Here is a 21,997-nt window from a genome sequence, read left to right as displayed (position 1 = left end):
CATTAATTAAATGAATTTCTTTCTGTTATGTAAATTGCCTGATCATGTCTTTTGCTCACTTTCCTGCTGGGTTGTTGGCCTTCTTCTTAGGATTTACAGTTCTTTACACATCTGTATACTAAAGTTGTAAATATCAACTCCCAGGCTGGCTATAATCACAGCACCTGGGGAGGATGAGGTAGGAGGATCACTTGAGGTCAAGAGGTCAAGACCAGCCTGGGCAACATAGCGAGACCCCATCTCTACAAAAAAAGTTTTAAAAATTAGCCATGTGTGGTGGTGCATGCCTATAGTCCCAGCTACTAAGGAGGCTGGGGCAGGAGAATCACTTGAGCCCAGGAGGTTAAGGCCACTATAAGCCATGATCACACCACTGCACTCCACCCTGTGTGATGAAGCAAGATGCTGTCTAAAAAAAAAAATTTATATATATATATATATATATATATATATATATATACACACACACATACACACACACTCCCACATATACTCATACCATCTCCTAGTCTGTTACTTTTTCATTTTGTCAAATGGGTGTGTTCAGAAATAGAACTTTGCATGTTATTTATTTTGAGACAGGGTTTCACACTGTCGCCCAGGCTAGAGCTGGAGTCCAGTGGCATGATCGTAGCTCACTGTAACCTTGAACTCCTGGGCTCAAGAGATCTGCCACCTCCCACCTCAGCCTCCAGAGCAGCTGGGACTGCAGGCATGCACCACCACACCCAGCCTTTTTTTTATTTTTTACTTTTTGTAGAGATGAGATTTTGCTGTGTTGCCCACGCTGAACTTGAACTCCTGGCCTGATTCAATCCTCCCACCTCAGCCTCCCAAAACGCTGGGATTACGGGCATGAGTCACTGTGCCTGGCCAGAAGTTTTGACGTGAATGGACAGTCATCCTTCAGTATACTTGGGGGATTGGTTCTGGGACCCTCTTGTATACCCAAGTCCACACATACTCAAATCCCATGGTGGGCCCTGTGGAACTCACATGTCTGTGTCAGCCCTCCATATACAGAAATTTGCATCCTATGAATATGGTATTTTCAACCTGAATTTGGTTGAAAAAAACACAAGTAAGTGGACCCACACCGTTCAAACCCGTATTGTTCAAGGATCAACAATAATTGGATTCGCCACTCTTTGCTTTTAAGGTCAGTGCTTTTTGAGCCTTAGGAAATCTGTAATTGGCCTGTCTTTCCTCTGGCAGGTCTTTTTGCAAAGTGACTTCACTATTCCCCCATCAGAAGATAGAGTAGACCAGGCATGGTGGCTCACGCCTATAATCCCAGCACTTTGGAAGGCCGAGGCAGGCAGATCACTTGAGGTCAGGAGTTCGAGATCAGCCTGACCAGTATGGCAAAATCCCATCTCTACAAAAATACAAAAATTAGCAGGGCGTGGTGGCATGTGCCTGTTATCCCAGCTACCTGGGAGGCTGAGGCAAAGAATCGCTTGAACTCAGGAGGCAGAGGTTGCAGTGACCCCAGATCCTGCCACTGCACTCCAACTTGGGCAAAAGAGACTGACTCAGTCTCCCAAAAAAAAAAAAAAAAAAAGCAAGTAGACTCATTTCCGCAGCCCCTGAATCAGAGCCAGCCCTATGACTTGCTTCAACCAACAGGCAGACTCGATGCTGTACAATTTGTGAGTGTCAGCTTCAAGAGGTCTTACAGGGGCTGGGCACAATGGCTCACTCCTGTAATCCCAGCAGTTTGGGAGGCCAAGGCAGGAGGATCACTTCAGGCCATGAGTTCGAGACCAGCCTGGGCAAAATAGCAAGAACTTGTCTCTACAAATAATAAAATACAAAAATTATCCAGGTGTGCTGGCACATGCCTGTAGTCCCAACTACTCAGGAGGCTGAGATGGGAGGATCGCTTGAGCCCAGGAGTTTGAGGCTGCAATGAACTATGATTGAAACACTGCACTCCAGCCTAGGCAACAGAGTGAGACCCTGTCTCTTTAAAAAACAAAAAAAAAGGCCAGGCACAATGGCTCATGCCTCTAATCTCAACACTTTGGGAGGCCTAGGTGGGTGGATCACTTGAAGTCAGGAGTTTGAGACTAGCCTGGACAACATGGTGAAACCCCGTCTCTACTAAAATACAAAAATTAGCCGGGCGTGATGGCATGTGCCTGTAATCCCAGCTATTGGGGAGGCTGAGGCAGGAGAATCACTTGAACCCAGGAGGCAGAGGTTGCAGTGAGCCGAGATCACGCCACTTCACTCCAGCCTGGGTGACAGAGTGAGATTCTGTCTCAAAAACAAAACAAAACAAAAAGTCTTAGTACATTCAAGAAATAAGAAAAGTAAATGTATATACATACATACACACTTATAAAAGGCCTTGCGGATTCCATTCTCATTCTCTTGGTACCCCAAGATTCCAATGCTATGAAGAAGCCCACATGCTGAAAGGCCATGGGGGAAGAGCGAGGCCTAGGTGGCCCAGCGAGCACAGCCAACCCACCAGCAGAATACAACCCCCTGAGGGAGCCCAGCTGAGACCAGCAGAGGAACCACCCACCCAACTCACACAACGTAGGAAGTAATAAATTGTGGCAGTTTGAAGTCACTACATTTTGGGCGGGTTTGTTACACAGCAAAGGCTACCTGAAACCACGTCCTTTCCAATTTCAAAGCCATAAAGATAGTCCTTATGATTTCTAAAAAGATTAAAGTTTTCTATTTTTAGGTCTTCAATCCATCTGGATTTTTGTACACGCTATAAATCGAGTGTCTAATTATATTTCTCCATATAGTAAGCCAATTGTCCTATCATCATTTTTTTAATATTCTATCCATTTCACACTGGTTGATAATGCTACGGTTGTCACACTCCAAGATCCCATATATGTTTAGCCTGTTTCCAGGCTCTACTCTGTTTCAAGGGTCTCACTGTCACTTGTGAAAAATACAATTATGTATATATTACATAGAAATACACAATGTCATTTTAAATTTTCTAGTAGCACATTAAAAAAGAAATATGGTGCAATTAATTTTAATAATATATTTTATCTTAATATATCCAAAATATGATATTTTCAACATGTGACCATTATTTATTTTGTTTTTTAGAGACGGGGTCTTGCTATGTTGCCCAGAACAGAGTGCAGTGGCTATTCACAGGCACGATCTCGGCTCACCACAGCCCTGAACTCCCAGCCTCAAGCAATCCTCCCATTTCAGCCTCCCAAGTAGTTGGGACCACAGGTATATGTCACCGCACTTGACTTGATCATTATTTAAAAGTTATTGGCTGGGCACAGTGGCTCATACCTGTAATCCCAGCACTCTGGGAGGCTGAGGTGAGTGGATCACCTGAGGTCAGGAGTTCAAGACCCTGGCCAACATCATGAAACCCTGTCTCTATAAAAATACAAAAATTAGCCGCGTATGATGGCGGGTGACTGTAATCCCAGCTACTTGGGAGGCTGAGGCAGGAGAATTTCTTGAACCCAGGAGGCAGTGGTTGCAGTGAGCCGAGATGGTGCCACTGCACTCCAGCCTGGGCAACAGAGCAAGACTCCATCCCCAAATAATAATAATAATAATAATAAAAAGTTCTTCATGATGGCCGGGCACAGTGGCTCATGCCTGTAATCCCACCACTTTGGAAGGTCAAAGCAGGTGGACTGCTTGAGTCCACGAGTTCGAGACCAGCCTGGGCAACATGGTGAAACCCCATCTTTACAAAATACAAAAATTAGCCAGGCTACTCAGGAGGCTGAGGTAGGAGAATCGCTTGCGCCCAGGAGGCAGAGACTCCAGTGAGCTAAGATCGCACCACGGCACAGCAGCCTGGGCGACAGAGTGAGACTCTGTCTCAAAACAAAACAAAACAAAACAAAAAACTATTATTAATGATATATTTTACATTTTTTTATTCCTAAATCTTTAAAATCTAGTGTGCATTTTACATTTACAGCACTTCTCAATTCATACTAGCCACATTTCATGTGCTCAATAGCCACTAGCAGCTATTACACTGGACAGGGCAGGGAGAGACCACATACGAACATTTATTTTACATGACTACAGCCTCATAATAAGCCTTACTAACTCACAGAGAAAGGCTTCCCTCCCGCTTGTTCTCCAAAGGTTATTCCTTGTCCTTTACAATATCAAATGAATCAGAATCAGCCTGTCAATTACATGAAAAATCCTATTAGGATTTTTATTGGACCTGCACTAAATTCATGAATTTTTTTTTTTTTTTGAGACAGAGTCTCGCTCTCTCACCCACACTAAAGTGCAGTGGCATGATCTCAGCTCACTGCAACCTTTGCCTCCCAGGTTCAAGCAATTCTCCTGCCTCAGCCTCCCAAGTAGCTGGGATTACAGGCACCCGCCACCACACCAGGCTAATTTTTTTTTTTTTTTTTTTTTTTTGAGACAGTCTTGCTCTGTCACCCAGGCTGGAGTGCAGTGGCATCTCGGCTCACAGCAAACTCCGCCTCCAGGGTTCACGCCATTCTCCTGCCTCAGCCTCCCGAGTAGCTGGGACTACAGGTGCCCGCCACCATGCCCGGCTAATTTTTTGTATTTTTAGTAGAGACGGGGTTTTGCTGTGTTAGCCAGGATGGTCTCAATCTCCTGACCTTGTGATCCACCCACCTCAGCCTCCCAAAGTGCTGGGATTACAGGTGTGAGCCACCGCGCCCAGCCTAATTTTTGTATTTTTAGTAGAGACGAGGTTTCACCATGTTGGCCAGGCTGCTCTTGAACTACTGACCTTAGGTGATCCGCCTGCCTCGGCCTCGCAAACTGCTGGGATTACAGGCATGAGCCACCACGCCCAGCCTGCAGTTTTTGTTTTTTTTTTCCCGAGACAGAGGTCTTGCTCTGCTACCCAGGCTGGAGTACAGTGGCACAATCTTGGCTCACTGCAACCTCTGCTTCCCAGGTTCAATCAATTCTCGTGCCTCGGCTTCCCAAGTAGCTCGGACTACAGACGCATGCCACAACACCAGCTAACTTTTTGTGCATATTTTTTGGTAGAGACGGGGTTTCACCATGTTGGCCAGGCTGGTCTTGAACTCCTGGCTTCAAGTGATCTTCCTGCCTCGGCCTCCCAAAGTGTTGGGATTACAGGCGTGAGCCACCACACTCAGCCCTATAATTATGAATTTTATCATCCACATATATGGTATATCTTTCCATGAATGTCTTCTTTGATGTCCTCCAACTTTTCCATAAGGATCATATACGACTTTTATTAGACTATTTATATATTCTGTATAGACTTTGCTACTGTTGTGAAAGGGGTTACTAAAATTAGATTGCTTATTATAGGTAAGGTTCTAAAAGCAAAATCCAAATGGACTTACATCAGAGTCACGCTGTACAGATAAAATAAGAATCAGTATGGAACACACCTACCACTACCATCAGAACTAGGACTTCTGAAGCCAGAGTAGACCCTTCCATGATTCATGACTGAAAGGTCTGTGAACAGCCAAAAGAAGATTACAGGTCACTGTTCAACTCACTTTAGGAATAAGCTGTTTGAAGGATGTTGCTGTCTGCAGACTGCTCCATGCTGCTAACTAATGTGAACCAGTGCTTTGCGTGTTTCATGAAACATTCTACAGCTGCTCCTCATCGTCCCTGGCCTGCTCCTCTGAGCCAATGAGCTCTCAGAGGGGGTGCCTACAAAATGGGCACAGAAAAGGAAATCAGATTTCTTTTTTTTTTTTTTTTTTTTTTTGAGACAGAGTCTCACTCTGTTGCCCAGGCTGGAGTGCAGTGGTGCAATCTCGGCTCACTGCAACCTCCACCCCTGTGATCAAGCAATTCTCCTGCTGCCTCAGCCTCCCTTGTAGCTGGGATTACAGGTGTGCACTACTACTCCTGGCTAATTTTTTTATTTTTAGTAGAGATAGGGTTTCACCATGATGGCCATGCTGGTCTCAAACCCCTGACCTCAAGTGATCCACCCACCTCGGCCTCCCAAAGTGCTAGGATTACAGGTGTGAGCCACTGCGCCCGGCCAGGAGATCAGATTTCTAACCATGTCATCCCACTTCTCTGAGCCTCCATCTGGGCCTGCGCCACAGAGAATGGTAATACCTGTCTGCAGGATTCTTATCAGGGTCATTTACATGCCACCTTCACTATCTGTGACATGCAGTACTGCATATCAACGTAGCACCAGTTACTGCAAGCTCACATGGGACCTTTGTGAGAATTAGAAACAGGCACCCGACTTCCCAGGGGACGCAGCCCTGTGCAAGGGCACCAGGCTAGTGAGCAGCTCCTAGGCCACATGCTGCACAGCCCCTGCTGCTGGGCAGTGAACAAGCTGCCCACAATGTGAGCACAATTTTTCCCAACAATTACACATAATGGCTCTCTTGCTAGTGTTTGACATTTTCCTTCAATAACTTATTGTCTTTATAAAAATATTTTCTTTTCTGTTTTATTTTATTTTTGTTTACTTCTGTAGAAATGGAGTCTCGCTGTGTTGCCCAGGGTGGTCTTGAACTCCTGGCTCAACAGGCATATGCCACCATCCTTGGTCTAAAATTTATTTTAAAAAGAAATCTTATTACTACTTTAAATAGAAAAACAGTATCACTTCCAACGAAGAGAAGATCATTTTAAAGTTAAAAATTATAAAGGTAATTACTGTTATTTAAAACCTCATAATCCCAGCACTTTGGGAGGCCAAGGTGAGCGGATCCAGCCTGGCCAACGTGGTGAAACCCCATCTCTATTGAAAATACAAAAATTAGCCAGGCGTGGTGGCACACACTTGTAATCTCAGCTACTCAGGAGGCTGAAGCAGGAGAATTGCTTGAATCCAGGAGGTGGAGGTTGCTGTAAGCCGAGATCATGCCATTGCACTCCAGCCTGGGCGACAAGAGTGAAACTCTGTCTCAAAAAAAAAAAAAAAAACAACTCATTAGATGCTAAGCTTGAGCCTGGGGCCTTCTCTCTTCATTAAAATGAGAAAATCAGCAACTATTAAAAAAGCATAAAGTGAATTTATCCTTGATACAATTAAATGAATGAAATATGAAATAGGAGCTACTCTCTCACTATGTAACAGGGATCCAGAATGCCTCCTTGGGAAAACACTATGCATACATAACTGCATGATGAATTCTATTCCTTGGGACTAATGGTAAAAATAGCCACGATCTGGGAGAGTCTTTGTCCCAGGCACTGTGATAACTTCCATACATCCTCATCTTTACTTACTTACCTTCATTTATTTATGAGCTGGGGGTCTCACTCTATTGACCAGGCTGGAGTAGAGTGACACAGTCATAGCTCACCGAACCCTCAAACTCCTGGCCTCAAGTAATCCTCCCACCTTAGCCTCCTAAAGTGCCACAATTACAGGCATGAGCCACCCGGCCTAGCCTAAGTTTTTTGTTTTGTTTTGTTTTTGGTAGAAACAGGGTCTCACTATGTTGCCCAGGCTGGTCTCAAACTCCTGACCTCAAGTGATTCTCCTGCCCTGGCCTCACAATGTGCTGGGATTACAAGGCACGAGCCACTGTACCGTCTTCATCCTTTTTTTTTTTTTTTTTTTCCAGATGGGTCTTGCTCTATTACTCATGCTGGAGTACACTGGTACAATCACAGCTCACTACAGCCTTGACCTCCCAGACTGAAGTGATCCTCCTGCCTCAGCCTCCCAAGCAGTTGGGACCACAGGCATGAGCCACCATGCCTAGCTAATTTTTTTTTTTATTCTTTGTAGAGATGGGGTCTCACTTAAGTTACTTAAGCAATCCTCCTGTCTCGGACTCCAAGGTGCTGAGATTACAGGCATGAGCCACCGTGCCCAGCTAATTTTTTTATTTTCAGTACAGATGGGGTCTCGCTATGTTGCCCAAGTGATCCTCCTGCCTCAGCTCCCCCAAAGTGCTGGGATTATAAGTGTGAGCCACCGCACCCAGCCCTCATCCTATTTTAATGCTCACAATAACTCTAGGCAAGTAGGAATCACTAGCCTGTGTCACAGATGAAGAAACTGAGATTCAGCTGGCTGACTCAAGGCTAAATAAGAGCCATTCATTCATTCATTCATTTAGTAGAGATGTCGTCTCGCTATGTGGCCCAGGCTGTTCTCAAACTCCTGGCCTCAAGTAATCCTCCCGCCTCAGCCTCTCACAGCGCTGGGATTACAAGCATGAGCAACCATGCCCACCCTAAGAGTCATACTTTATTTCAACAGATAGAAAAGTCCACAAGACAGACAGCCACACAGGCCCCTCACCTAATTCCCCAGGTCCAGCCAGAACTGTCTTGGCTGCAGGTGCCCTGGGTTCTGCTTGAAAAAGGCCTGTGAGCTCCCGGCCAGTCCTCCTAGGGAGAAGAGACTAGCATAAAAATGGTCGCATATAATCCCTGCCTGGGCCCCAGGGGTGCCTCTGCAACAACTCAGCTATTTGAATCGTTAAATTCACTTATTACGGGAGCCCAGATAATCCTTTTATGAGTCTCCACCACAATGAGATAATGCAATTTTGCTGGGACAGAGTCACAAGAAAACAAAACTCTTTCTAGTTCCTGACATAGTTGGTTCTATGTGGCACACTGCAAAAGTAAAGATGCTCTGGATGAAAGCCATGTGAGAAACAGGATGCAATATGGTCAGACTTAAGCTGGGAAAAGACGCTCCTTCTGCTTCAGAAAAGATGCTGGAGGAACACCAATACTTCTACCCCCCAAGATGAGACAACAAGGATGGGCTTCCACGGACGAACTAAAAACAGAGCTGGGAGGTAAGGAGGTAAGGACCAGAGACAGAAGAAAACAGCAGTGGTCGGGCACGGTGGCTCACACCTATAATCCGAACACTTTGGGAGGCCAAGGCAGTGGATCACCTGAGGTCAGGAGTTCAAGACCATCCTGGCCAAAATGGTGAAACCCCATCTCTGCTAAAAATACAAAAATTAGCTGGGTGTGGACATGGGCACCTGTAGTCCCAGCTACTTGGAGGCTGAGGCAGAAGAATTGCTTGAACCCGAGAAGTGGAGGTTGCAGCGAGCTGAGATGGCGCCACTGCACTCCAGCCTGGGTGACAGGCTGAGACCCCGTCACGAAAAAAAAAAGAAAGAAAATGAAAGAAAACAGCAGGGAAGGGGATGAAGTAGAGGATGCGAAAGTAATAAGACTCCAAGCAGAGGCCAGAAAGGGGCAGAACAGCAAGAGAAGGGAAGGCCACTGAGTGCCACATCAAAACATGCAGGTCACATGCAAGAACTGTGTGAACACACCATGCCCTTAACAAGCACTGCTGCGCAGACAGGGCCTGCTCTTATCTAGCCCCAAGTCATCTGCTTTATCTTGGACCTCAGTCTTCTTGGTCACTAAAGACTGAACCCTCTGTCCAGGAGTAGGGATTCAAAGAGCTTTGTCCTTTCATCCATGCTGTCAAATGAAAAAAAAAGAAGAAAAAGGACCTCTGTCCAACACTCTTCACAACCTTTCCGTCCTAGTGTTAAAAATAAGTAACATGAAGGGTGCAGTGGCTCACGCCTGTAATCCCGGCACTTTGGGAGGCCGAGACGGGTGGATCACCTGAGGTCAGGAGTTTGAGACCAGCCTGGCCAACATGGCAAAACCCTGTCTCTACTAAAAATACAAAAATTAGCCGGGCATGGTGGCAAAGCCCCGTAATCTCAGGTACTCAGGAAGCTGAAGTATTAAGAATCACTTCAACCCAGGAGGCTGAGGTTGCAGTGAGCCGAGATCATGACACTGCATTCCAGCCTGGACAACAGAGGGAGACTCTGTCTCAATAAAAAATTAAAAATTAAAAAAAGGGCCAGGCGCAGTGGCTAATACCTGTAATCCCAGCACTTTGGAAGGCCGAGGCGGGCTGATCACTTGAGATGGAGTTCGAGACCAGCCTGGCCAACATGGTGAAACCCTGTCTCTACTAAAAATACAAAAATTAGCCAGGCATGGGCACCTATAATCCCAGCTACTAAGGAGGCTGAGGCAGAAGAATCACTTGAACCTGGGAGTCGGAGGTTGCAGTGAGCCAAGATCACACCATTGCACTCCAGTCTGTGTGACAGAGTGAGACTCCATTTCAAAAAAAGACAAAAAAAAAAAATCTGTAATATGCCAGGTGCAGTGGCTTAAATCTGTAATCTCACCACTTTGGGAGGCGGAGGCTGACAGATGATTGAGCCCAAGAGTTCAAGACCAGTCTGAGCAACAAAGTGAGACCCTGTCTCTACAGGAAAATCAAAAAATTATCTATGGGTATGGTGGCACACACCCAGCCAGGGGAGGCTGAGGCCGGAGGATCACGTGAGCCCAAGAAGTCAAGGCTGCAATGAGTTATGACTGCACCACTGCACTCTAGCCTAGGCGACAGAGCAAGACCCTGTCTCAAAAAAAAAAAAAAAAAAAAAAAAAAAAAGGGGCCGGGTGCGGTGGCTCACGCTTGTAATCCCAGCACTTTGGGAGGCCGAGGCGGGCGGATCACGAGGTCAGGAGATCAAGACCACGGTGAAACTCTGTCTCTACTAAAAATACAAAAAATTAGCCGGGCGTGGTGGCGGGCGCCTGTAGTCCCAGCTACTTGGAGAGGCTGAGGCAGGAGAATGGCGTGAACCCGGGAGGCAGAGCTTGCAGTGAGCCGAGATTGCGCCACTGTACTCCAGCCTGGGCAACAGAGCGAGACTCCGTCTCAAAAAAAAAAAAAAAAAAGTAATAATCTCATACGATCTGGTGCTTAATGCCAGAGTTGAATTCTTACATTAGGGTAAATGCTTAAAAAAACAGTTTTATACCCTGTCAAGTTTACCTGCAATAATTAGTTTGCTGGCTGGGCACAGTGGCTCACGCCTGTAATCCCAGCATTTTGGGTGGCCGAGGCGGGTGGATCACTTGAGGTCAGGAGTTTGAGACCAGCCTGGCCAACATGGTAAAACCCTGTCTCCACTAAAAATACAATTAGCTGGTTGTGGTGGCCCACGCCTATAATCCCAGCTACTTGGGAGGCTGAGGCACGAGAATCTCTTGAACCTGGGAGGTGGAGGTTGCAGTAAGCCGAGATCGGGCCACTGCACTCCAGCCTGGGCAACAGAGTGAGACCCTGTCTCAAAAACAAAACAAAACAAAAAAAGAATTAGCTTGCCATTTTAAAATAACATGCAAAGAAAGTGGACTTTTTCTTGTAAAACTGGAAAGATAAGTGAATCTTCTTATAAAACTTCTTTTAAAAAATTCCATCCCTGCCTGGGCTCAAATGATGGGAAAATATGCAGAAAATCCAGTTGAGTTAGCTGGAGATACCAAATACCCCTAAATGTGAGTTATCTGCAGTTATTCTATGAACAGGAGAGCCATGTGAGGCCTCAAACTAGTATTTCAGGCAGCAGTATGCACACTCGTGGTTTTGTGGTCTTCAACCGTCCTGCTAGCCCAGATAAGTCTGGGTGGTCAAGAACCCGTCTGGTGACAGCATGCAGCCCAGCTCAGCAGAATTCAGCATGGGGAATTCAGCCTCCTTAGAGATGCACTCCCTGCTGAAATCTCACTGCGATGGCTGTTCCCGCCCTTCCAGGGCTCTGACCAAACACTCTGACCAGGAACACTTCCCAACAGATGAGCAGTATTCTCCATTTGGTCTAATTTATGATTCAGAAGGAAAAGGTGAAAAATGAAAACTTTCTATTCATCTATTTTTCATACCAATAGAAGCAATGTGGTGATGTAATATATGCTGTTACAGTCACTTGTGTCCTCCTGACCTATAACATTTAGAGATCCTGTCCATATTCTTCTCAAAGCTTCTCATTAAAGCACCCAGCCCTGCGTCTAGTTCCCTGCAGAGATGGAGTAACTGCTCACCCACTCGAACAAAATGATAGTGGGGCGTTAAGAGGAAGCCCCAGCTCCCAGGGAGAGGTCATCTCTCACAAGAGCTGGAACTCCACTGTCCATATCCAGGGTAGGTGAGGGGCTAGCCCCAGGTCATAGCCAAGCAAGTGCAAAGGCAAAAAGCCCAAAACAATCAGGACGCTCAGTGCCAGCCCAACACAGTGACAGCTGGAATGCGCAGGGTTAGAGAGAAGCCAGGACCGGAACCAGGGCGGGACCATGCAGGGAGCAGGAAAGTCTGCAAGAGCGCAACAGCCCCTCCGAACGCCACTGCATCACCCTGTTCCCGGACCACAGGGAGAAGAACCACCATGCACCCTCCACCAGTATCTTGGGCAGATGGGCAGGAGCTCTAGGGCCACTTCTCAGTGTTCCTCAGATGGAGAATCAACCTCAGGACCAATCAAGTCTGGATCCTTCTGGACTGAATCCTTTCTAGGATTGGTACCGATCATGACGTGGTCACATTCCTCCACTCCTCTGTGAGAGGATGGAGTCACTGGACACCAGCCTAATGCTGGCAAATGACAGACAGGAAGAGCCCCAGCAGGGCAGATGCCACAGAAACCCTAACCGGGACACAGAAACATCACTAAGACCCAGCAGCTGCCTTGGTGAGGGAGACACAGTCTAACAGTCACAAAGAGGCACAAGGGAGACCCTAACCCCCGGCCCCCCGCAGACACCTCTGCCTGCCCTCCCAGGGAAGCTGCCGGCCAAGATTATTTCAAGTCACCAGGCAAGGCTGGGTGTAAGTTGGGAATGTAAGCCTATCCAACGTCAGAGCCCCAGGTGCATTCCTGTCCCTATGGCTGGTCAGGAGAAGTCTCTGCTCCTGCTCCCATCCTGCATCCCCTCCTTCCAAGGCCTATGGGCTGTGCCTCCTGGATCTGCTCCCTGGATTTCACTCACACCCGTCCACCAGCAACACAACAAAGTGATCTTTCCAAAGCAGAGCTCTGCAGGATTCCTCAAAGGCTTCCCCTCCACTCCCCACCAGGTGAGCCCTCAACTTCTCTGCTAGGTGCTCAGGACCTGGCACATCTGGCCTCTGGCCACCTTTGCAGCTTCCTCACCCTCTGCTGTCTGCAAAGCTCCCCCAGAAGGGAAAGAGGATTTTTCCCTCTTTCCACCCATTGTCCTGAAAACTACTGTGCCCCTGGGAACGACCCTATGTAGCGTGTGGGTGGCTGAGAACCCCCCTTCCACACAACGGTCAAGGCCAGGAGTACCCAAGCCCTGGCAGCAAACACCCAGCCTACTGCTCACCCAGTTAAAGGATGGACCCCCGGGTGACAGCAAGCCCCGGGGCTCAGTGCACCGGACCCTCAGGCCACCTCAACACCAGACCTCATGCCAGGCTGATCTCGAAACGATAATAGCTACTGCTCAGCAAAACGTGGTGGCTAGTGCCTGCAACCCCAACACCTTGGGAGGCCAAGACAAGAGCATGGCTTGAGTCCAGGAGTTCAAGACCAGCCTAGGCAATCTGCTAGACTCCATCTCTACAAAAAAAAAATGTAAAAATTAGCCGTGCATAGTGGCATGCACCTGTAGTCCCAGCTACTACAGAGGCTGAGGTGAAAGGATTGCTTGAGTCCAGGAGTTTGAGGCTGCAATGAGCTATGATGGCATCACTGCACTCCAGACTGGCCAACAGAGCCAGACCCTGTCTCAAAAAGAAAAAAAAAAGAAAAGAAAGAAAAGAAAAAAAATATCCACTGCTCTACTCTTCGGCCAGTGGGAAGAGTGCATTTTTAAATCAAAATAGGGGCCTCTATCCATGAAACCCATCAACTTGTAAAATCCGAGCTCTCTGTAGCCTCACAGTCCCTCCAGCGCTCCCAGCAGCCCTCGTGCCCTGCATGCTCTAAATCCTCTGCGAAGACCCGTCCCTTGCTCCCTAGCACAGCACAGGCCGCGAGTGCCCACGTCCCCTGCACCTCGTGGGGCAGCCAAGGGGGCACCGCGTGGCTCGTGCGCTCCTGGGCAGTCCATTTTCAACCAAAAGACGAAACAAACTCAGAATCCGGAACATCTGTCGGTGCTTAAGAGTTTTCCTTTAACAATCTTTACCTGTGGGGACGCAGAGACCCCGCCCCGCGAGAGGCCGGCAGCCAGGGATTCCCCGCTCCGCGCCCTCATCACCCCCCGGAAACCACAACCGCTGCGCGCGCGGCTCGGACCCCCTCCCGCCGCCTCCCCTCCAGCAGCCCCTAGGCCGCCGGGAAACCGCGCGGGGCGCCCCGCGCCCCGCCAAGTCCGAACCCCCGGACCCGGGACCCCGGCCCCACCCGCCGGTGTCGACGCAGCGGGGCTCGGAGGGCGCATTCTCCGCGCCGACCGCTTCCTCTCCTCCAGACCCGAGGGGCGGAGTGGGCAGGGCGCGCCGGCTGCGGACCGGGCACCCACCTGAGGACGCGGGGACTGGGGCGGCGCGGGGCCACCTGGCGGACCCGGGAGCGGACTGCGGAGAGCAGGGAGCCCCTCCCCCCTCACTCTCCGGGCCCCGCCTGGCCGCCGCGCCCAGAGGCGCAGCCATCCTGCGGGAGGGGAGGCGCGGGAGGAGGCCACCGCGAGGACACTTACTTAAAAGGCTACATCGCTTCATTCCCAGCCCATCCTGGGCGGCGGCGGCACCTCCCTCGTCCGCTGCTGGGACCTCGATGCCCACCACCCTCGCGCGGCGATCTAGCCCTACAGCCCACCCCTTACTCCGCCGTGGGGCGGAGCCGCGCCACAGCTAACCGAATGAGAAACCGACGTTTCCCAGAGTGACTTGAGCACAGAGCAATCATGGAGCCCAGCCCAGCCGGGGGCGGGGCTCAGGCGGCTCCCTACGCTTCCTGCTCCAGCTGGCCCGGCCCCTGGCCCGCAACTGCGCGTGCGCAGAACGTGAGGCGCGGGGCGGCGAGTCGGGCTGACACTTAGAGGTGGGGTCAGCGCTCGGAAGCATGGACCAGCGTGAGCGCGACGCGGCAGGGACACCCGACCCCGGCAGCGCCCAGCTCCTCGGATTGCCAGTCACTGCTCGCTTTGGGGCACGGAGGTGCCCAGTCCTGCGGGGCACCCCACGTCCTGTCGCCGACAGGGTCCGGGAGTCAGTATAGCTGGGTTCTAGTCCCATCACTGGCAAAAACTCCGCGGGAGCCTGGCCCGATTTTTCCCTGGGCCTTAGTTTCCCCATCCGTAAAACAGAACGGGTTGGATCTCCGGAGCGCTAACATTCCAGAACTCGGATGGGGTGAAGGGGAGGGAGGGAGGGATGGGCGACCCACACGTGACCTCCCCGCGTGGAGCCCCGCCTACCACTGATCCAGGAGGTGGCAGCTCCGGCCGGGACGGGCGCGGTGGGCGGGTCCTAGGAAACCCTACCCGCCCGCTCTTGGCAGCGCCTAAGGCGGAGCGCGCGGCTCCGCAGCCTGCTCGCCCCGGAGTTGGCACCCACGGAGGATGGGGACCGCACCCTCAGCTTCGCAGGGAGCCACCGTGGAGGCCAGGGCGGCGCAGAGACACGGCGTGTGACTCGGTGTGCGCCTGGGGAGGATGGACGAGGGAGCGGGGGACCGCTAACGGGGCTCCCTCTCCGCGCCCCGTCGGCAGAAGCGCACGTCGAGGGTCCCGGGCGGGCTCCGTGGACGTTGGCGGCAGCGCCGAGCGAGTCACGGACCATGAGGAGCGTTCGTGCCGCGCGGCCCAAGGCCGGGATGGGGGCTAGCCACGTCCTGCCGCGCTGAGGGGGAGGCTAACGGGCGCGGGCTGCCGGGCCCAGCCGGAGCGCACCGCGATGGCGAGGGAGGAGTGCAAAGCGCTGCTGGACGGGCTCAACAAGACGACTGCGTGCTACCACCACCTGGTGCTGACCGTCGGCGGCTCGGCGGACTCGCAGAACCTGCGGCAGGAGCTGCAAAAGACGCGCCAGAAGGCTCAAGAGCTGGCGGTGTCCACCTGCGCCCGGCTGACTGCCGTGCTGCGCGACCGGGGCCTGGCCGCCGACGAGCGCGCCGAGTTCGAGCGGCTCTGGGTGGCCTTCTCGGGCTGTCTGGACCTGCTGGAAGCGGACATGCGACGCGCGCTGGAGCTGGGCGCTGCGTTCCCGCTGCACGCGCCGCTGCGGCCGCTGGTGCGCACAGGTGTGGCTGGTGCCTCCTCCGGCGTGGCGGCGCGCGCGCTGAGCACCCGCAGCCTGCGGCTCGAGGCGGAGGGCGACTTCGACGTCGCGGACCTGCGGGAGCTGGAGCGCGAGGTCCTTCAGGTGGGCGAGATGATCGACAACATGGAGATGAAGGTCAACGTGCCCCGCTGGACCGTGCAAGCCCGGCAGGCGGCGGGCGCCGAGCTCCTGCCCACGGTCAGCGCCGGCCCCTCGTCGGTGGTGTCTGTGGAGGAGCGCGGGGGGGGTTGCGACCCCAGGAAGGCCCTGGCCGCCATCCTTTTCGGCGCTGTGCTGCTGGCGGCTGTGGCCCTAGCCGTGTGCGTGGCGAAGCTGAGTTGACGGACACCCGACGGCCGCCTGCTGCAGCCGCTCCCTCCCCGGAGAAAAGACTCGGGATGGGTGTGGGGTCTGGCCTGCGCAAGGGGAGTGGTCCTAAAACCCTGTGTGTGCATGGGTACACGCGCGTTTCCAGTGCACATCTGCCTGGGCAGGACACGGTTTCCTCTTGCTGGCCCGGGAGGAGTTAACTTTGCGCCGGCCGTCAGGGCATTACCGCTAATGTCTGCAGGAGCTTTATTCCCTATTAATAGAAAACCGTCACAGTGACCCCAGATCCCTCCGAGTTAATGAGTTAACACATGTGCTGTTGGGGCGTCTTTACAGGGAGTCCGAGTTCAGTGCCCACCCCTGCCAGCGTCGCCCCCTCTCCACGTGGGACAGTTTGAAAAGGTGGGTGGGGTGGAGTGAAGTTTGGAGAGGGGCGCTGTTTGGTTCTATGTGGTTGGTCTGTTTCCTGGACAAGAAAAATTGCAGTTAAATGTCAGCAGCTTTTATTACCTTCATCTTTCAGGGCCTAAATTTAGGAGAGTGTCCTGAGAGCAGTTCATACAAAGGGCTTTCTCTAAGACGCGCTAGAGTGCTTCCTAACAGAGTTTATCCATTCGTCCCCAAGAGCAGCTAGAAGAGATTTGAGGTCATGACCTCCCACTGCCACTCAGGGGCTGACCCTGTTTAGGAAACCAAAGGGGGTGGATTGAACCCTCTCACGGACTTGGATCCAGTGCGCACACTTGCCTGCGGAAAAGGGCTCTCCCCAGCCACCCAGAGATGGGGGTAAGAGGAAGAGTGGAGGCTTGGGGTAGGGCCACCTGGTGTTTAAACAGGCACTTTCTCCTTCTCTGGGGCTTATTTTTGTTCAGAACTAGACCAGAGTGTTTGAACCTCTTTTGCAGGAGAGCTGGGAATCCTCTTTAGAGCACTTAATCCTATTTATCCCCTGGAATGTGCGTGCTGGCCAGTAGGAGGGCTGGCTTTGGCAGCTCCCTGGACCCCCACGCTACCCGCCCCTCCGGGGTAATGTGGCATTACTGGCCCACAGAGGTTTTGAGCCAATCAGCTCTGAGACTGGGTTAGAATGTAACAGCTTTAACTTGGGATTTAAGAAGCTTTTTAAGAAGCTTTTAAAAAGTAATAATCCTCTGAAAGAAAAATGACGTAACCACAGCGTGTACTATGAAAGCTGTTATTTTAATAAAGAATGCTGGGCCATGAACTCCTGCCTGCCAATGAGTCAAACATAATATCTTTACATAGATACTTAGATTACTAAATATACATTGCATCTACTTCTGAAGTTGATAGTCTTCCCCCCCCCCCTTTTTTTCTTTTTTGAGACAGGGTCTCCCTCTGTCACCCAGGCTGGAGTGCAATGGTGTGATTGTGGCTCACTGCAGCCTCCAAATCTTGGGCTCAAGCTATCCTCCTACCTCAGCTTCCTGAGTAGCTGGAACTACAGGTGTGTGCCACCACACCTGTCTAATGTTTTTTAAGACAGTTTATTTATTTTTATTTTTCTTTAGATATAGGATCTTGCAGTGTCGCCCAGGCTGGAGTGCAGTGGCACAATCAGCAAACCACAGCCTTGAATTCCTGGGCTCAAGCTCTCCTCCCACCTCACCCTCCCAAATAGCTTGGACTAAAGGTGTGCACCACTGCACTCAACTAATTTTTTGTAGAGACAGAGTCGGGCTATGTTGCCCAGGCTGGTCTCAAACTCCTGGCCTCAAGTGGTCCTCCCACCTAGGCCTCCCACAGTACTGGGACTACAGGCATAAGCTACCATGCTCAGTCTAAAATCAATATTCTTTATTTTGTTCTATAATTTCACTGCAAAATAAAATCTGTATGCTTGAGTAGCCACACAGGTGTAAATGACAGAATGTTAAGTGGCCTTTAATTCTTTTGATCAACAAGTAAGAAAATGCTTGGTCCTTGGTCCCAGGATGACATCTGCCTGAGCTGTGCTGCCAAATCCTGCCTGTGGTCCAGAGAGAGCTCTGTCCCATTCTTGGGTAAGTTAGGCTGTAAAAACAGATGCATTTAACTTTCTTTTCTTTCTTTTTTTTTTTTTTTTTTTTTTTGAGGTGGAATGTCACTGTTGTTGCCCAGGCTGGAGTGCAATGGCGTGATCTGGGCTCACTGCAACCTCTGCCTCCTGGGTTCAAGCAATTCTCCTGCCTCAGCCTCCCGAGTAGCTGGGATTACAGGCGACTGCCACCATGCCCAGCTAATATTTGTATTTTTGGTAGAGATGGGGTTTCACTATGTTGGCCAGGTTGGTCTTGAACTCCTGAACTCAGGTGATCTGCCCACCTTGGCCTCCCAAAGTGCTGGGATTACAGGCATGAGCCACCTCGCCGGGCCACATTTAACTTTCTAAAGGTAATTTGCAATAAATTCCAGAGACTTTGGCTGAAAACTGACAAGGATTTTTTTTTTTAATTCTTTTTTACCCCAGAAGTGAGAACGGGGTGACCAGGGGAAAGGAATTGGCCATTTTTCACATGGGCAGCTTGGAGGACCAAGGGGCAGAGGTGGTAGCAGAAGGGGTGCTGTCAGGACACCCAGACTTAAGAGTTACTCTCTCCCCAACCCCCCACTACTCCTCAGGAGGACTAAGAGATTCTAGCAGCTCAGATAGGGCAAATGTGGGATCTGTGTTTGTGTCTGTGATAATGCTTTTAAAAGACCCACAAGGTCTTAAGCTGATTAAACGTTTTGCAATTACTTTTTTCTTTTTTTTCTTTCTTTCTTTCTTTCTTTTTTTTTGAAGATACTGGGTCTCTCTCTGTTACCGAGGCTAGAGTACAGTGGCACAATCATAGCTCACTGAAGCCTCAAACTCTTGGGCTTGAGAGATCCTCCTGTCTCAGCCTCCTGTCTGGGACTACAGGCATGCACCATCACACTCTGCAAATTTTTAAAATATTTTTATTTTTTAGTTCTTGTACAAATGGAGCCTTCACTATGTTGCCCAGGCTGGTCTCAAACTCCTGGGCTCAAGCAGTCCTCCCACTTCAGCCTCCCAAAACCCTGAGATTTATAGGCGTGAACCACCATGCTTAGCTGACGATTACTAATAACAAGAACCTCTTGCTTCACCCAGTGTGGGTGAATCTGAATAGGGGCCACTTCAAATTCTTTTGCGCCTGGTTGCCCAGAGTGCCTTCGAAAATGACATAGAACGTTTTTAAGCCACTCCTCCCACATATGGAGTCTCTTGTTACCTTCCCCAGAGTCTCATCTCTCTCTGGCAAGAGAAGGCTGGGACATTTCATAACCCTGTGTTGGAAAATATACTTAGGCCAGCACAGTGGCTGAAGCCTGTAATCTCAGCACTTTGTGAAGCTGAGGCAGGTGGATCACCTGAGGCCAGGAGTTCCAGACCAGCCTGGCCAACATAGCAAAACCCGATCTCTACTAAAAAGTATAAAAATTAGCCGGGCATGGTGGCACATGCCTGTAGTCCCAGCTACTCAGGAGGTTAAGGCAAGAGAGTCGCTTGAATGCGGGAGGTGGAGGTTGCAATGAGCAAGATTGTGCCACTGCACTCCAGCCTGGGCAACAGAGCAAGACTCTGTCTCAAAAAAAAAAAGAAAAAGTGTATCTAAAAATGAAGTCCTAAAGTTATTCTACTGTTTCTAAGACTGGGAACCTCTGTTCTTATCAAGGTATTTTGGGTTATGAATTTTTAAAAAAAAAATGGTTTAGCAGAACCTATTGTTGAAACAACCCATCAGATGTGTGTTTCACTGAAGGCAGTGGGAAAAACAAGGTTTTTCTTTTTTTTTTTTTTTTTTGAGACAGGATCTCAATCTGTCACCCAGGCTGGAGTGCAGTGGTACAATTGTAGCTCATTGCAACTTTAAACTCCTGGGCCCAAGCGATCCTCCTTCCTCAGCCTCCTGAATTGCTGGGACTACAGGCTTGCACCACCATGCCTGGCAGGATAAACAATTTTTGTTGTTGTCACTCTTTCCACCCACTTGACTTATCTTTGGGTATTTAATATGTGGATCAGATGTGTACTTGATTCTGAAGGTCTTCTGCTCGCTGAAATTAGTGATAAAATGTTGCAAAAAAAAAGCTGAATTACAATAAATATACTCACCCTGTTGGACCTATTAATGTAAACAGCTCTTTGAGTTTGAAAATTTTAAATGTTAGGGGTATTTGGTATTATTGGAGTTATGACATTGCCTAATAGAACTTCTGCTATACGACAAGCAAAATCACTTTCTGCCTTGTGCAATAGGCTGCTCTCTAACTGGTATCTCTGCTCTCATTTTTACATATAATGCAAGAGATTGCTTTCTAGTAGAAGCCTGATTAAATTGAGATGTTTGATGCATAAGTCATTAATTTTCTGTGAACATTTAGTATGACCTTAAACCATGATACAAGTGTAGGAAAAAAAAAATTCAAACTGTGTTAGCTGACACTGAAAAGACAAAAACTTGGAATGTCAAGGCTTTTATCATGGAAACTTTGATTTCAGAAGAATGTGATCTGGGCTTTTGTTATTAGTAAAAATAATATTAGTAGGAGAAAAAAATGCCTGGCAAATTATTTTTATGTGTTCTAAGAACATATGCTTTTTTTCTTTTTCTTTTCTTTTCTTTTTTTTTTTTTTTTTGAGACAAGGTCTGGCTCTATCTCCAGGCTGGAGTGCAGTGGCACAACCTTGAGTCACTGCAGCCTCCACTTCCTGGGCTTAAGCGATCCTCCCGCCTCAACCTCCCAAGTAGCTGGGATTACAGGCTCCCAGCTAATTTTTTTTTTTTTTTTTTGTAGAGATGGGGTTTCACCATGTTGCCCAGGCTTGTCTTGAACATCTGAGCTCAAGCAATCCACTAGCCTCGGCCTCCCAAAGTGCTGGGATAACCAGCAGGAGCCACCACGCCTAGCTGCTGTTTTTTTTTTTTTTTTTTGAGACAGAGTCTTGCTCTGTCACCCAGGCTGGAATACAGTGGCAAGATCATGACTCGGTGCAGCCTTGAATTCCTGGGCTCCAGTGATTCTTCCACTTTAATCTCTCGAGTAGCTGGCACTACAGGTGCATGCCACCACACCCAGCTAATTTATTTTAAAAATTTTGTGTAGATACGGGGTTTCTCTATGTTGCCCAGGCTATCTTGAACTCCTGGGTTCAACTGATCCTGCCAGCTCTGTCTCCCAAAGTGCTGGGATTACAGGCATGAGCTATTTTGCCCAAGCTAAGAATGTGTGCTTTTAAATCCCACAAGGAAAAAAATATTTTTGGTAAATAAAATTAAAGCATAAATATCATGATTTACCTGACGTTTACCGTAAGCAACATAAAAGATACGTGATACTGAATGACTAAAAAGTAGTTTTAGTTAAAGAGAGTTCTAGTTTCCGTGAGGACTCTGACAATGCTGCATTTTATTTTACTTTTTAATGTGCACATTGGTACATGTTTAACTACTCTACTCCTTTTCAAAATGTACTTCTCTGTTCTGCAATGAATGCTTTTTAAGGGTGTGAGCCCCAGGGCGTGAAATGAATGTGGTAGAACCGGCCTCTATATTTCTTTTGGGTGTGTCTCCTCCTGCAAGGCCTGGCCAGCTGCGATGGGCAGAGGACACTGCCTCTCTCTCCAAGTACCTC

General features: G+C 49.4%; 2 protein-coding genes across 4 annotated transcripts in view; one reads left to right on the top strand and one right to left on the bottom strand.

Annotated features, from left to right (window-relative positions):
• Positions 1-14,589, bottom strand: part of ANKRD27 (ankyrin repeat domain 27) — a 79,098-nt gene extending 64,509 nt beyond the window's left edge. Inside the window, exon 1 of one of the 3 annotated variants that reach the window (XM_012500212.2) lies at positions 14,461-14,589. The gene's annotated coding sequence lies outside the window, so the exon portion shown is untranslated. The remainder of the gene's footprint in view (positions 1-14,460) is intronic. The other 2 variants (XM_030820253.1, XM_030820252.1) reach the window with 2 other exon arrangements.
• A 659-nt stretch (positions 14,590-15,248) lies between these two features.
• RGS9BP (regulator of G protein signaling 9 binding protein) lies at positions 15,249-17,582 on the top strand. Its single transcript, XM_003275052.4, has one exon. It carries the CDS (start codon positions 15,659-15,661, stop codon positions 16,364-16,366), a length of 708 nt encoding a protein of 235 aa, XP_003275100.1. The 5' UTR covers positions 15,249-15,658; the 3' UTR covers positions 16,367-17,582.
• Positions 17,583-21,997: the final 4,415 nt, after the last annotated feature.

This window comes from Nomascus leucogenys, chromosome 10, assembly GCF_006542625.1.
Source record: "Nomascus leucogenys isolate Asia chromosome 10, Asia_NLE_v1, whole genome shotgun sequence".
Lineage (NCBI taxonomy): Eukaryota > Metazoa > Chordata > Mammalia > Primates > Hylobatidae > Nomascus > Nomascus leucogenys.
This window is presented reverse-complemented; position numbering and strand designations above follow the sequence as displayed.

Excerpts from the sequence above, each read along its gene's own strand:
- RGS9BP (XM_003275052.4), top strand. The coding sequence starts at position 15,659 with ATGGCGAGGGAGGAGTGCAAAGCGCTGCTGGACGGGCTCAACAAGACG.